General features: G+C 42.5%; 1 protein-coding gene across 6 annotated transcripts in view; it reads right to left on the minus strand.

Annotated features, from left to right (window-relative positions):
* Positions 1 to 13,667, minus strand: part of SPEF2 (sperm flagellar 2) — a 187,896-nt gene that overhangs the window by 23,329 nt on the left and 150,900 nt on the right. For 3 of the 6 annotated variants that reach the window (XM_043488873.1, XM_043488875.1, XM_043488876.1), the window contains 5 exons: positions 9,422 to 10,590; positions 9,078 to 9,295; positions 8,751 to 8,959; positions 8,532 to 8,655; positions 6,065 to 8,442 (listed from right to left, as the gene is read on the minus strand). In XM_043488873.1, coding sequence (XP_043344808.1) covers positions 8,091 to 8,442; positions 8,532 to 8,655; positions 8,751 to 8,959; positions 9,078 to 9,295; positions 9,422 to 10,590 — 2,072 coding nt within the window. In that variant the 3' untranslated portion in view covers positions 6,065 to 8,090. Of the gene's footprint in view, positions 1 to 4,727; positions 4,911 to 6,015; positions 8,443 to 8,531; positions 8,656 to 8,750; positions 8,960 to 9,077; positions 9,296 to 9,421; positions 10,591 to 13,667 lie in introns of those variants that run through there. The other 3 variants (XR_006273380.1, XM_043488877.1, XM_043488878.1) reach the window with 1 other exon arrangement.

The raw sequence follows: 13,667 nt of genomic DNA on the forward strand, positions 1-13,667 counted from the left end.
AGCCTCCAGAGGTGGAGACTGAGTTTTCATTTAGAACAGAGGAGTGTTGGGTGGGAGATTCTGGCCATGAATAAGCGTGTGAGGGAGGAGATCCAGGAGAAGCGAGGGTCCAGCATGGGCTCAAGTTTTGAATGTAAGTGCTTTGCTTTGCCCAGTGGCTAAACTGTTGACAGTAAGTACCACTCCATGGCCGCTTCCCTGGTGGCTTAGATGGTAAAGGAACTGCCTGTAATGTGGGAGACTTGAGTTCAATCCCTGGGTCAGGAAGATCCCCTGGAGAAGGGCATGGCAACCCACTTCAGTATTCTTGCTTGGAGAATTCCATGGACAGAGGAGCCTGGCGGGCTACAGTCCATGGGGTCACAAGAGTCAGACATGATTTAGCGACCAAGCCACCAAATGACCACCACCATCATGACTATTGGGCTTCCCTGGTGTCTCAGACAGTAAAGAATCTGCCTGAAATGCAAGAGACCTGGGTTGGGAAGACCCCTGGGAGAAGGGAATGGCAACCCACTCCAGTATTATTGCCTGGAGAATTCCAGGGACAGTGTAGCCTGGCAGGCTACAGTCCATGGGGTTGCAGAGTCAGAGACGACTGAGCCATTAACAACACTAACCACTATGATGATTATTAATAGAATTTAGGGCAAAACACTAGAGGTGCACTGAAAGAGAAGGTGAGCCCTAAAGATGTGCAGAAAGATCTCCTTAAGTCTTGGTTGAGAGCTGACTTGTGCATATGTGTATGGAAAATACTAGAAGTGGGAGAAAGAATCACAGGAAGGGAGTAAGCTTAACAATTCCTAAAACTTATATAGGGCTGGGACTATATTACCACCAGGGAAAATGTGACTACCAGGCAGGGAAGAACCTTCTGATGCACAAGGTATTGGGTAGTGTCCCCAGGAAGATACTGCCAGAGTAGTGGGGCCAGATTGTTGTTATTTAGCAGCCCAGTCGTGTCTGACTCTTTTGTGACCCCATGGACTTTATAGCCTGCCAGGCTCCTCTGTCGATGGGATTCTCCAGGCAAGAATACTGGAGTGAGTAGCCATACCATCCTTCAGGGGATCTCCCAAGCCAGGGATCAAACCTGTGTCTCCTGCAGGTTTGGCAGGCAGATTCTTTACTGTTGAGCCACCTGGGAAAGCAGGGCCCAATTAGCCCTATGATAAAAGGCTGTTCTGGACCCACCCTTACCAATCTTAATGTAACCTTGAAAGGATAAAATTGATTGCAAATAACATTATTACATGCCCAACAATACTTAAGGGCATATAAAATTGGGTGCCCAGCCATATAAAATTTGTAACATGTGGCATTCCATACAAAGGCATTCAAAAAAGCCAGAAAATATAACCCATAGTCAGAAGAAACATCAATCAATAGGAACAAGCACAGCAATACACAGATGATAGAATGAACAGAAAAGGATGTTCATTTAGCTCTTCTAAATAAATTTCATTTGTTCAAGGAGATAGAGGGGAAAATGCATATGATGAAGAGAGAAATGAAGGATATAAAAAAGACCCAACTTAAACTTCAAGAAATAAAAGTATATTTCCAATAAAAACACACTGGATTGTATTAATCACAGATTTGGTGCTACAGAGGAAATGATCAGTGAATGGGAAAAATGAAGGAGTAGAAATGAATACAAAATTGAATCAGAGAGAAAAAAATTGAAAAAAAAAAAGAATCCAGGATCAGCAACTTTGGGACATACATGTGATTGGATTTTGAAAATGATAGTGGGGGGAGTATGAAAAAAAAAACTTCTGAAAAATTTCCAAATTTGACAAAAACTACAAACCCACAGATTCAAGAAGCTCAGTGAACCCCAAGCAAAATAAATGTGAAGAAAACCACACCGAGGGACACAATAAACAAATAGCTGAAAACCAGCAATAAAGAGGAAATGTTAAAAGAAGGATTCATTTTCATCCCCAATTTCTCTACTGTCAATTCCACATCCAGTTGTTTCAACACACAGGAATTTCCCCTGATTCTTAAAACCAAGAATTCATTCAGTCACATACAAAAAAAAAATATAACAGATGCATTTTAAAAATTAGGAAGCTGTTTCAAAGGGTTTCACAGAACAAGAGCGCCACAAGAGAAGGAACCTAATTAGAGAACAACTTGTACTTTTAAAAAAGTCACCCAAGAAAATTTTGCCGTGGGAAATGGTACACGTGAACTGTAGGGTTGGGTTTAAATTGATCAAGCAGGGTTCAGTCAACCACATCCTGCCCCACTGGATAATCAGGGGCTTTCTCCTTGAAATGTGGAAATGTCCCTTTGTACTTTCTTGCTAAAATATGGCCAAGGAATTTGAGGTTTAATTTTCCTTAGAGATGGAGTGCTGTGCTGTTTGGATCCTAGAACATCTGACTCACTAAGCCTGTGATAACATGCATTCTCACTGACAGAAGGTGAGCCGAGAGAGTTCGCCATCAAAGCATTCAGCGTGTGACTAGACACCCACACACGACAGAGGCCAGCGTGTCACGGCTGCCCGGGGGCTGGGAGAGGCAAGGCACTTTCACGCTCGCGTGGCTCAGCCCAGGTACACAGTCAGAGCAGATTCACAAACCCTGTGTCTTATTCCATTTTAGAAGCTGGGGAAGTCAACACATTCTCAAGTGGTGGTTGTGGTGAATGTGCAATTAGTCAAGAAAAGAAAAAAACAAAACAAAATAAAAAGCAGAGTAGAGAGCCTCTTCCTCCCATCCCCCAGAGAACTTCATTTCAGCAATGCAATTGTACTATTTGGCTATTCTAAGGTGACATTTTCCACAAATCATAACACATTGCTGAAGGTGCTGTTTTGACATTCCCATAAAAGAACTCTGTATTGTGGTGTGATCTGGCAAGCGCTGGGAATCTGTAAGTCATGTGGGGAGGTCAAGTAGGCCTCTCCAATGGCTTCTTTGTCATGGGCTTTCTGAGGAGTGGGCACTGGGTGAGCCAGGGGAGAGGGAAGAGCTCAGAAATCAACTGCTCCCAAACCCAGCTGGTGATCTGATACGTATATTTGAGTTTCTGTTTCATGCAGCAATCAACTTTCTCTAAGAAATTCACACCTTTGGTGAAGGAGCTTTCTGGTTTTGCTCAGCACTTGTTGGTACAATTTACCAACACCTATGTTCATCTCATGTTTGTGCAAAAGATGTTTAAATTGATATCCTGTGTTCATTGGCACATACTGCAAAGAGTGAAGGTTGGTACTTTTGTGACTGCACGCTTGCTAAAATCTTAAGCCAACAAGTTTTGCTCTGCTGTTTGTGTTTTTACACAAAACCATCTTTAGAAGTTGTAAGTCCAGGTCCAGAACAGTGAAAGAATTCACAAATTGCTCTACTTGGGAAGTGAGTCAGCCCAGTCAGTTATATGTCTTTCTTCATCAGCCTTGAAGAACTTCTTCAATGTGTCAGTGCTGTTTCCTCTGGCTCAGCTGTCTGAGTGTGGGAATGTCAGGGTTGTCTATGAGCACATCATCCATTAATTGAGGAAGAAAAGAAGCAGGAAGAGATGTGATCTTTCAGTGGTGAAATACACAGGAGATACAGGCACTGAGAGATTATCACCCTGATTCAAAATCAGAACCTTATGAACCTTTCATGTCTACCAGCTATGTGAAGTGGTGGGCACTAAGATAAATTTCTTTGTTTTTCAGTTGCTCAGCCGTGTCTGACTCTTTTGAAATCCCATGAACTGTAACCCGCTAGGCTCCTCTGTCCATGGGATTTCCAGGCAAGAATACTGGAGTGGGTTGCCATTTCTTTCCCCAGGGGCTCTTCCTGATTCAGGGATTGAACCCTGTGTCTCTTACATTGGTAGGCGGATTCTTCGCCACTTTAGGGAAACCTTAAATTCCATTAGCAGACACAAAATAAGTCATTTACACCCTTCTTAGTTACGGTATTTCATTCTAACTCACTCTCTTCTTACTCAAACTTCTCAAAAGATGAATCGACTGTCTTATCTTCACTTCCTAAAGAACCATTTATTCCATCAATCCTCTGCAATCTAGATTCTGTACTCTCTCCAAATTGTTCTGGTGAGGGTTACAGTTACATCCTATCTGCAAATCCATTGGCCAGGTACCATGTTACTGGGTTACCCATCACTTTACACACTTCCCTTGGGTGATCTCATCCATTCATAACTTCAACATTTGCCTAGATGATAGTGACTGACTTCTGCATCTGCCATGTCAGATGGGACATTTCTGCCTGCATTTCCCACAGACATTTCAAAGTCAACTTGTCAAAAACCATCTCATCATTCAGCATGCTCAAGACCAAAGGAAAAAAACAAAACAAAAACCTACCCTTTCCCTGTCTGTGTTCACTGTAACTGTTGTTGCTACTCGCAGAGTATTGGGTATTGGGCATTGGGCTGATTAAAATCTCTGCGGGCGAGTCTAATGAAAAGTCAAGGTTAAGAAGTCGGGAGGAGGACAATGATGTTTCCTGTGATTTCCTTAAGAGCCCTTAGCTCTGCAAGCAGTTTGGACTTTTTCAGACCCTCCCTTTCCCAGGGGGTGAGGTGGGGGTAGGTAGGAGCAGACTTCTGCCTAGGACCTGGGCAGTACCTGTGCTGCCTTTGGGAGCCTAAACATGGGCCATGAGATCTGGCATGGTGAGATCAGGAAGTAATACACTTCTTAGGTCAAAAGTACTCTGATAGGATTAGTGCCGCCAGGGGCCAGGAGTGACCTGCTTATACTGTTCGTAAGTGATGGTGCCCAGCTGCTCCACATCCAGGGCCTTGAACCTCTGCAGGGTCTCCAGGAGCTCCTCCTCCAGGGGGATGGGCCAAGGCAGCGCGGCTACTAACAAGAATTTCCGCCAGTCCACGGACTCCGAGTTTGTTACCAACAAAGATGCCAACTCCTGCAACTAGAAGAAAACAGGAAATGCCACTGGGATATTTGCATGATTCTCTTGTGACATTCCACCTGTGTGCATTTCATAGTGAGAGGTTCTGGTGAAGGAAGTAAGATTTTCAGCTTGGTTAATACAGTCAGAGCTGATTTGCTCCCTCAGATTCTACCAAGCAATCCATGCCAGACAGAACCTAGAGAGTGTTTCCATTTTTGCTTCCTTGACATTTGTAGGTTTTGCTTACTGTTACACAAGGAATTGGATTTCCCAGGTGGCATTAGTGGTAAAGAAACCACCTGCCAATGCAGGAGACGCAAGAAATGCGGGTCTGATCCCTGGGTTGGGAAGATCCCCTGGAGGAGGGCATAGCACCCCACTCCAGCATTCTTGCCTGGAGAATCCCATGAACAGAGGAGCCTCACAGGCTGCAGTCCACGGGGTCACAAAGAGTCGGACATGATTGAAGTGACTTAGCACACACGCATGCACACAAGGAACTAACGCTTGTGACCACAGTACACTTTGTACCTTTCCAACAGAGGAGGAATAAAGATGATGTGAATGTGGGAGGGCTCGACAGCTTGTATGGAAATATTCTTTAACCATCTTGTTTTCTTAAGGAGCAGAATATGATGAAAGCAAGCCTGAATCATCTACTGTTACTCGTTAGCATCACTCCATCTGGTAGTAATAGAAACAAACTCATTGGCTGACCCTCACAGTCTCTGTAAGGTTTCACCGACTGTCAGCATCATCACTCATTTTCGAATACTGTGTATGAACATACTATATGTCTTAACTTGAAGTTCTTTCATTTGTTCATTCAAGTTTATTGGCTGCCTACAAGGCGGGAGACCCAGGTTCGATCCCTGGGTCGGGAAGATCCCCTGGAGAAGGAAATGGCAACCCACTCCAGTATTCTTGCCTGGAAAATCCCATGGACAGAGAAGCCTGGTAGGTTACAATCCATCGGGTCACAAAGAGTCGGACACGACTGAGTGACTTCACTTTCGGCTAAATGTCAGATACCACACATGGATTGGTTATTTTAAAACTATTGACTTATCGATCAAAGAAGAGAATTCTCAAGGCTTGAAACCCAAACAAAATTGAAGCTTACTTCAGGTTGAGTGAGGTGCATCCAACTACTAGGAAAGCTGTTTGTCCCAAGGTTCAGGGTTACCAAATCCAGCAGAATGTCAGCAAATGCTTTATTACCTATTATACCTACAATACAAGGAGAAATATTTTTTGGTGTTATTATATGAACTGTTTCTTTTGCTAAAAATGGAATAAATAATGGATATTTGTATAATCATTTTATTCATTTTATTTAAAACTGCAACCTTTAGAGAAACATTAAACATTCTGAAAATACAAAAATATTAATCAATTTCCTGATTCTTTTTCATGGTTGTTTCTTGTCTAAGTCAACATGTCTTTTTTGGCTTAGTAATAACTCATTCCAGACTGGGTAAAATACTGGGACTTTGTATTTTGGTTTGGAGTCTTCTTTGACCTTTTATTCAGAATAGGTTGAATTAAAAAATAGTCCATTATTCCTATTATTATTTATATTATTAAAATGAATACTATTATTATTTACAGTAATATCCCTGTTATGCAGTAGGGCACTAGAATACAACATTTTGGCAAATATGGGATAAAGGTGTTTCAAATGCATGCATATCACCACTGTGATCAAAATAACACATTTATCCTCATTTTGCTTTTTTTAGATCAGAATATATTTGTTTGGGTTAAATTTAGGGATATTTGAATTACTAAATTACTGGGTTGGAAGTGCTAATTTAGTTATCTAATTGGCTCAAACATTCTATTTTATAAAAGGTCACTAATATGTCAAAGGCTTTTGCTCTTACACATGAATCTACTTTACTATGAGATGTTTGCTTAGTCTGTTGCTCATTTCAAATTGCATGCACATGCATTAAAAAAGAAGTAGGAAAGCAAAAATAAGTGTATCTGCTTAAAATATGTCTAAATCCCATTGCAGAGGTACCTTCTAGAGCCAGGAGACACTCCTACATGTATTCGGGTAACTGTCAGGTCCAGAGTATACAGCTATTCTTCTTTGTTTAGGAATAAAAAGAGCGAAACAAGTGTAGAGTCTCACATTTTTCTTACTATATCTAAGTTTTTAGCATTTCTCAAGTCCAACATGAACTTTATTATTTCCTCTAACCTTTGGGGAAATGTAGTAATCATTTTAAAATTTCAGTGGTTCAAATAAAATACACAAGTTTCAGATCTGGAAGGTAATTTCCTGTGTAGCAAGAGTAGAATATGTCTTTCTTTGATGTGACTGGCCATTCAGCAAGTTGTTCAGAAACAAATTCTCTATCCTTTTTGACCAAACCTGAATAGCCAACTTTATAGAAATGAGAATAACTTTCCCAGGTAGTGGAATTTTTGGTAAAATGAGCTTTGTATGTGATACTACATTGGTTTTCAGATAAGTTAGAAATAAATCATTCATGTTCCTTAAAATGAAACCAGAAATAAACTCAATCGAAACCATGAAGAGGCTCAAAGTATTTAAAATTTCTGGTAGATTTGTAAAATAGTTCCACTGTCTCTAATACCTATGGCACAAGCAAAGTGTTCTAAGAAAATACTTTCAGTTCACATAGGGTTTATTTATCTGCGGAATTTAGTGTGAAATGCAAAAACTATTTTGATCTTTGGCCTTGTTTCTTAAATGATCAAGGCATATAATAATATGACCTTCACAAATAATGCAGTAATGGAAATAGATAAGCTTACACATTTTATTTACAGATTAAAAAAAAGTTATTTCCATTTGGCCCTAAGTTACTTATCTAATGCAGCCATCCATTAGAATTATCCAGGAAAAACAGTTAATTGTAAGCCAGGCCTAAAGGCACTCTTGATCATAATTATAGTCTGGTTACCCTTAGCAATAACTCTCAGAAAGATGATGTCAAGATAGTACCATTGCTTAGGTATACACTTCACCCAAAGAGTGTGAAAGAATGTGTGAATATAGAACTAGAATTAGGAAAACCAATCTTTGGATTTTTGCTTTGTATGTCTGGATGATGCCAAATGCCTTTTGTGTTTGATGTGAGGACTGGTGACTTTTAAATTTCAGGTTTTTGAAAACAGTTCTTTTTGCTAGGATCAATGATGAGGTCGATATTTATCACATTACTAGTCGCTTTCACCAAGGCTTTCTGAGTTTGATGAGCAATCTGAGTTAGGTCTTGTGTCATCAGTTGAGGATGGTGTTCTTGTATTCCATAAATGAATGGCTTTCCTAGGGTCAAAGTTGTTAATGTCCGGAGAATTCAACTGGATTATCAGGAGATCCGTCATGCTGTCAGCCTCGACCTTGGCACGCATTTGGGACCTGGTGCGCTTCATCTGACCAAAGCCGCGTCCTGCCTCAGCTGAACTGGCAGGCAGGCTCAGCACGAGGTCAATGAGCGTCAGGATGTTTGGATACTTGTGTGAATAAACAGAATTCACAAAATCCCAGGTCAGTTTGCGAATGTTCTGAAATCTAGGAGAAAAAAATGAAAAAATGTGAAGGATGGAGACTCCTAAGTTTTACCCCAATATTTATAAATCAACTAGGTTACTTATGCTTACCTAGAGTAGATCTCCAATTTCATCATGCTCCATTCTGTGTCTACTTGGTCAATTTTCACCTTGGCTGCCTCTAATACTGGTTCATAATGTGCAATCAGGATGGCCACCTCTTTTTCTCCAAATTCTGCAATCGATATGCCAAAGAAAAAGTCACATATCTGACAGACACGTGTACAGACTTAAAGAACAACAGAATCAGAGCCAGTGCTCATGGATTACCTTGATTTATTTTTGCTGGCCACAGTTTAAAGCTTCCAATCGTGGTTGCCTTCACCACATCTTGGTTGGCATCTCTGAAACAGCTTCGCAGCCTCTTGATAAGATGTGTTAAAACCGTGTTTCTCACGTCAGAAATGTTTCCCTTTCCTTCCAGGCAGTTACCATAAAAGCGTGTGACTGAATCCACCCCACGTTCTTTCGGCCCTGGTCTGGGAGGGGGGAAAAAATGCCCCAAGAGATGATTACATGCAAAAGCCTCTGGCGAATGGCTTCCCAAGTCCAGCTGTCTGGTTTTGATAGACTCTCAGATCATCCCAGACTCCTCACCTTGCCTGATAAATTCGGAGCATTTCCAGTGTTGACTCTAAGGTGGCAAATATATCAGCAATTGAAGAATTTCTGTTCTGATTGACATGGGACAGTATGCTAAGGACATTGACAACATCCACCAAGAAGTGGACAAATTTGACAACATCTGCCTGGAGGAGAGACTCCAGGAGTTCTTTGGCTTTCTGATGACTGCTGTCACTTCTGCTTTCTTCTGCCTGCGACACAGGTTGGGAATAAAACAGTGGTTTATCTTTCTCAAAATTATCTCAAATTGCTCAATAAAAGTATTTTTTTTTAAATTCTGAAAATCTGAAATAGTACCATATTTCAAAATTACTTACTGAATGCAGCTGCTGGACAATTGCTGGATATCCCTTGAGAAAGTTCTGGAGGGCAGCCTGCAATCCCTGAAGCCACCTCCGGCCTCTGACTTGAGAGGGCATCACAGGTCGAAGGTGGAGGCCCTTGAAAGCAGTGACCAGAGCACTCCTGTGAGCAGGAGAATCGTGATAGAAGCGGTACATGCTATGAAGAAGGTCTTTCACGTGGTTGTAGAGGGGAACGCTCCGGAACACCGCCTGGTAAGACAGTTCGAGGTGATGGGCAAAGCAGTATACAGACAGCACACCTGGCTGGATTTCCCTTAAGAGCAGGGCCACCTCACCGCCGTCTTCTCCCTCCGAACCCGGAGCTCCATCACTTCCGAAACCCACCAGTTTCTTTGCCCACTCTTGGTTCGACAGTCGAAGTTGAAGATTTCTCTCTAGAGTTTTCTCGATGGCGCGTTTTATCGCCCAGGGCTCCTTCTTTTCCACTGTCTGTACCCCGACGATTTGGCAGTGCACTCTCCCTGCGCGTGCAAACTGCACATATACCAGTTCAGCTTCCTCAACGGAACTGTCTGCGATCCCATCACTGAGGACGGAGAAGAACTGACTTTTTTCTAACTTCTCTCTTAGAGTTCTCCGTTCCACTTCAGCAATAAAGTAGGTAAAAGTTCTGGCAGATTTACTGGTTCTGAACACGGGGCCGATATCAACGCCCTTCATATCGTCCAGCGAACACATCCAGAGGAAGTCTTTGAGGGGACGTCCGGTCTTGGCGATGGCGTGGCAGGACCGGAAGAGGTTCTCCACCCGGCCGAGGGTCACCTTGCTCATGGTCCTCATCATCAGCTCCGTGGTCGCTCTGCTCCCTGGAGAACCACTCGTGGCTTCCATGAGGGACGCCTTGGCGTGAGCCTCGCTCAGATGATGCGCGTTGAGAAATTCAGTCCTGAAGTTATCCGTGCCGTAAAAAAAACTCACCTGATTTCCCTTTGATGTCACTCCATGTTTACGACACAGGCCGCAGAACATAAGATTTAGTATCTCATCGTATACAAGCCAAGGGTATTTTTTAAGCCAAATTTTCAAAAATTGATTGTTCCTCTTTGGGAAGTAATGGTCAAGCTTCCGAGGCCTTTTCTGCTTCTTGGTGAATCCACTCACATCGTCTGGAGGATCCCTGCCTTTAAAATAACTCCATGTTGTTATTTTAAGCGATTTCCGATGCCTACTGGCAATTTTAATTCCTGTCCCCCACTCCGAACTTATTATTTCTAGAACAATCCTAGGGAGGGCTTACCACTTACCAGGCATTTTGAGTAGTGCTCCAAGTGCTTTGTATCATTTACTTGTCATCACCCAGTATCCCTATTTTACATGGTTAAGAAAGTGGGTCAGTTACTAGTACTGATAGCATTTGTGGATTAAAAAACCTAAGACACAGAGAGGGTAATTAATGTGTCAGGTGTCACAGTGGCCATCCACGGTGGAGTTGGGGTTCGCTAGCAGGTGGTCTTACTTAGCCCCCTCTGTTATACACTTCATATTACAGGTTTCTCCTGTGGGCAGAGGGTGCTATGGTCTCCTTCTCCCCAGAATCTGTTTCTCCAGGCAGGAGAGGGGCAGGGTCTTTTGCTGTCATTGCCTTCTCTGGGTGAAAACACGAGAATTACAGGACACGGAGGGCCTTGCCTCGGCAGGGTTTGCTTTGGACACCTCTCCCCTCCCGCCATTGGTTGGCTGCTACAAATGGGGTGTCCTAGTGGGAAGCTGTTGTATAGCACAGGCAGTGGGTTGAGTGGAGGGGAGGTGGGTGTGGAAGGGAGGCTCAAGAGGGAGGGGATATGTGTATACTTATCACCTTGTTGTCCAGCAAAAACCAACACAACACTGTAGAGCTATTATCCTCCAATCAAAAATAAATTTAAAAAATTTACTGATACTAAAAGAAGTTATACAGTTTAGATTTTACATTTAGATCTATAAGAAAAAGGGGGAGGGCATCCTTCCTAGATTATTTTGCAAAGGAGCTGTGCCTCATCTTTTTCCTTTCCCTTAAGGTCTAATTTCTGACACTCATTTATCTGCCAGACAGAGGAATATGTATTTATCTGGACAGAAGGAAAAAATAATTAAAATCACACAAAATTCCTAAAATATGTTTCTTCCTAAAGGCAGAGAGCCTAGATCAACATCTCTCTCTTCTCCTACAACTTCTGTGAAACTCCTGGTCATGAGATGACATTGTCCTACTTCACAGCACAATGAAATCTGGAACATGTGCTTGTGTGACTTGATATTAAAACAACTCATGTTGACACACACACTTGGTGTTTGCTTCAATTTAAGGCTTTAGGGTCCCAGGCTTTCCCTCTTCAACAGACAGAACCACCCTTCTTCTGTGCTTTGTCACATGCCAGATGACTGCTGAGCACTAGGGAGATGTTCAAGAAAATAAATCTCCTTTCCTAATTGATATTTTGGAGCTCATGTCTCTTAACATCTTTAAATTGAAAACCTTTGCACTCATGTCAATCTGCTTCTGCCTCTTTATTGGCTTCTAATTTATATTTTGCCTTTTAACCAATCCTTTTGCAATTGTTGTTGTTAAAACAAATCCTTATTTATTTATTTTTAGATCCTAAATTTTCCATTTTTCATTTAAACCTAGTCTCCTTATAGCTGGGACCCACTGCCTCCACTATCTTACCCGCAAGTTGGGTAACTTTTAAGCTTCCCACACTAGACCCTCAGCACCATGCTGGGTGCCTGCTCTACACACGTGAGAGTTGGTGAATACATGAACAGCTGCATGAAAAAAGCAGACTCTGGTTGTTGAATGAAAAGACTTTTAACTTTCTCTACTAATTTAGCTAGTTTTTGCATCTTTAGCTTTCTGGCCAGATTTTACAGAAATGCTATCTTGAATTCTGAGCACACACTTTTTCACTGGCCTCATGTAAATTCTCTGGTTTCATGAGACTACATTCCCCTTGAAGAGATACCGGGAACTGTGCCCACAGACTATTCTACCAGGTCCAAAGTCTTCTAGATTTACTACTGCATTTCTATAATGTGACTCTGAGCGAGTAGAAGGAGTTTCCAGGCTGAGAGAAACATAGGGCTCCTGAGTGCCACACTCCTTTCTGCCTTAATCCCTAGGACTTGCCACCTGCTTAGATATTCCTATTAATAACATCAATCCTTTCTTTTACCTTTTCTAAGAAGCGTGAAAGTGTTAGTCACTCAGTTGTCTCTGATTCTTTGCGACCCCATGGACTGTAGCCCACTGGGCTCATCTGTCCATGGATTTTTTCAGGCAAGAATACTGGAGTGGGTAGCCATTTCCTTCTCCACTTTTCTAAGAAATTTTTTTGTATTTCTTGATTTGAGTAAATGTCAGACTAATTTACTTTTCAGATCAAAATAGGGAGCTTACTTACCTGCAAAGTAGGGTGTCATAGTTCTAGAATTTTCTCAAAGACCTGAGCCTGGGAAAACCCAAACAACTGTCTAGTTACTCCTTTCAGGGAATCACCAGGTGCCCTTACTGTGCCTCTAGGGTAGCTGAGGCTTTCTAGGGAGACAGTAGTGTCTGCTGCTCTCAGACACAGTCTTATGCTCCCTCCAATCCAATCTCCACATCCTTTGGCTCTAAATGTCTTCGATAATTCTCTCCAGTGTGGCCTTTGGGGGAGCCTGAGGCTTCACGTGGGCTTCCCAGGTGGCGCAGTTGGAAAGAATCCGCCTGCCAATGCAGGAAATGAGGGTTCAATCCCTGGGTTGGGAAGATCCCCTGGAGGATAAACTGGCAACCCACTCCAGTATTCTTGCCTAGGAAATCCCTGACGGGCTATAGCCCATGTGGTTGTAAAGAGCCGGACATGACTGAGTGACTGATCACACAATCTTAAGATTTCACAGCTTGACCACAAGCTCTTTGTGGCCCTTATTTCCTGGCTGGTCTATTGCCCATTCCCTAAATAGGTCATGCAACTTCAAAATCTCAGTGTTGATTCCATTTTCTTCTGTGCCTAGAAGACTCTGCCCCTGCTTCTCTTCCTGTAAGCTTCTGTTCAGAAGTTTCCCGTGGATTACACTCTTTGCTGACCCACACAGGAGCAACAACTACTTCCTCCTTGGATTCTTGTAAAAACCACAGAGCTGGGTGATATAGCTCGGCCACTACAGCCTAGACTTCCTGAATTTGTGCCCTGTCTCTGAGATCAGTCACTGAATCCAAGGGTCTCCAAGAGGGGGT

Source organism: Cervus canadensis, chromosome 16 (assembly GCF_019320065.1).
Source record: "Cervus canadensis isolate Bull #8, Minnesota chromosome 16, ASM1932006v1, whole genome shotgun sequence".
In the NCBI taxonomy this organism is placed as follows: Eukaryota; Metazoa; Chordata; class Mammalia; order Artiodactyla; family Cervidae; genus Cervus; species Cervus canadensis.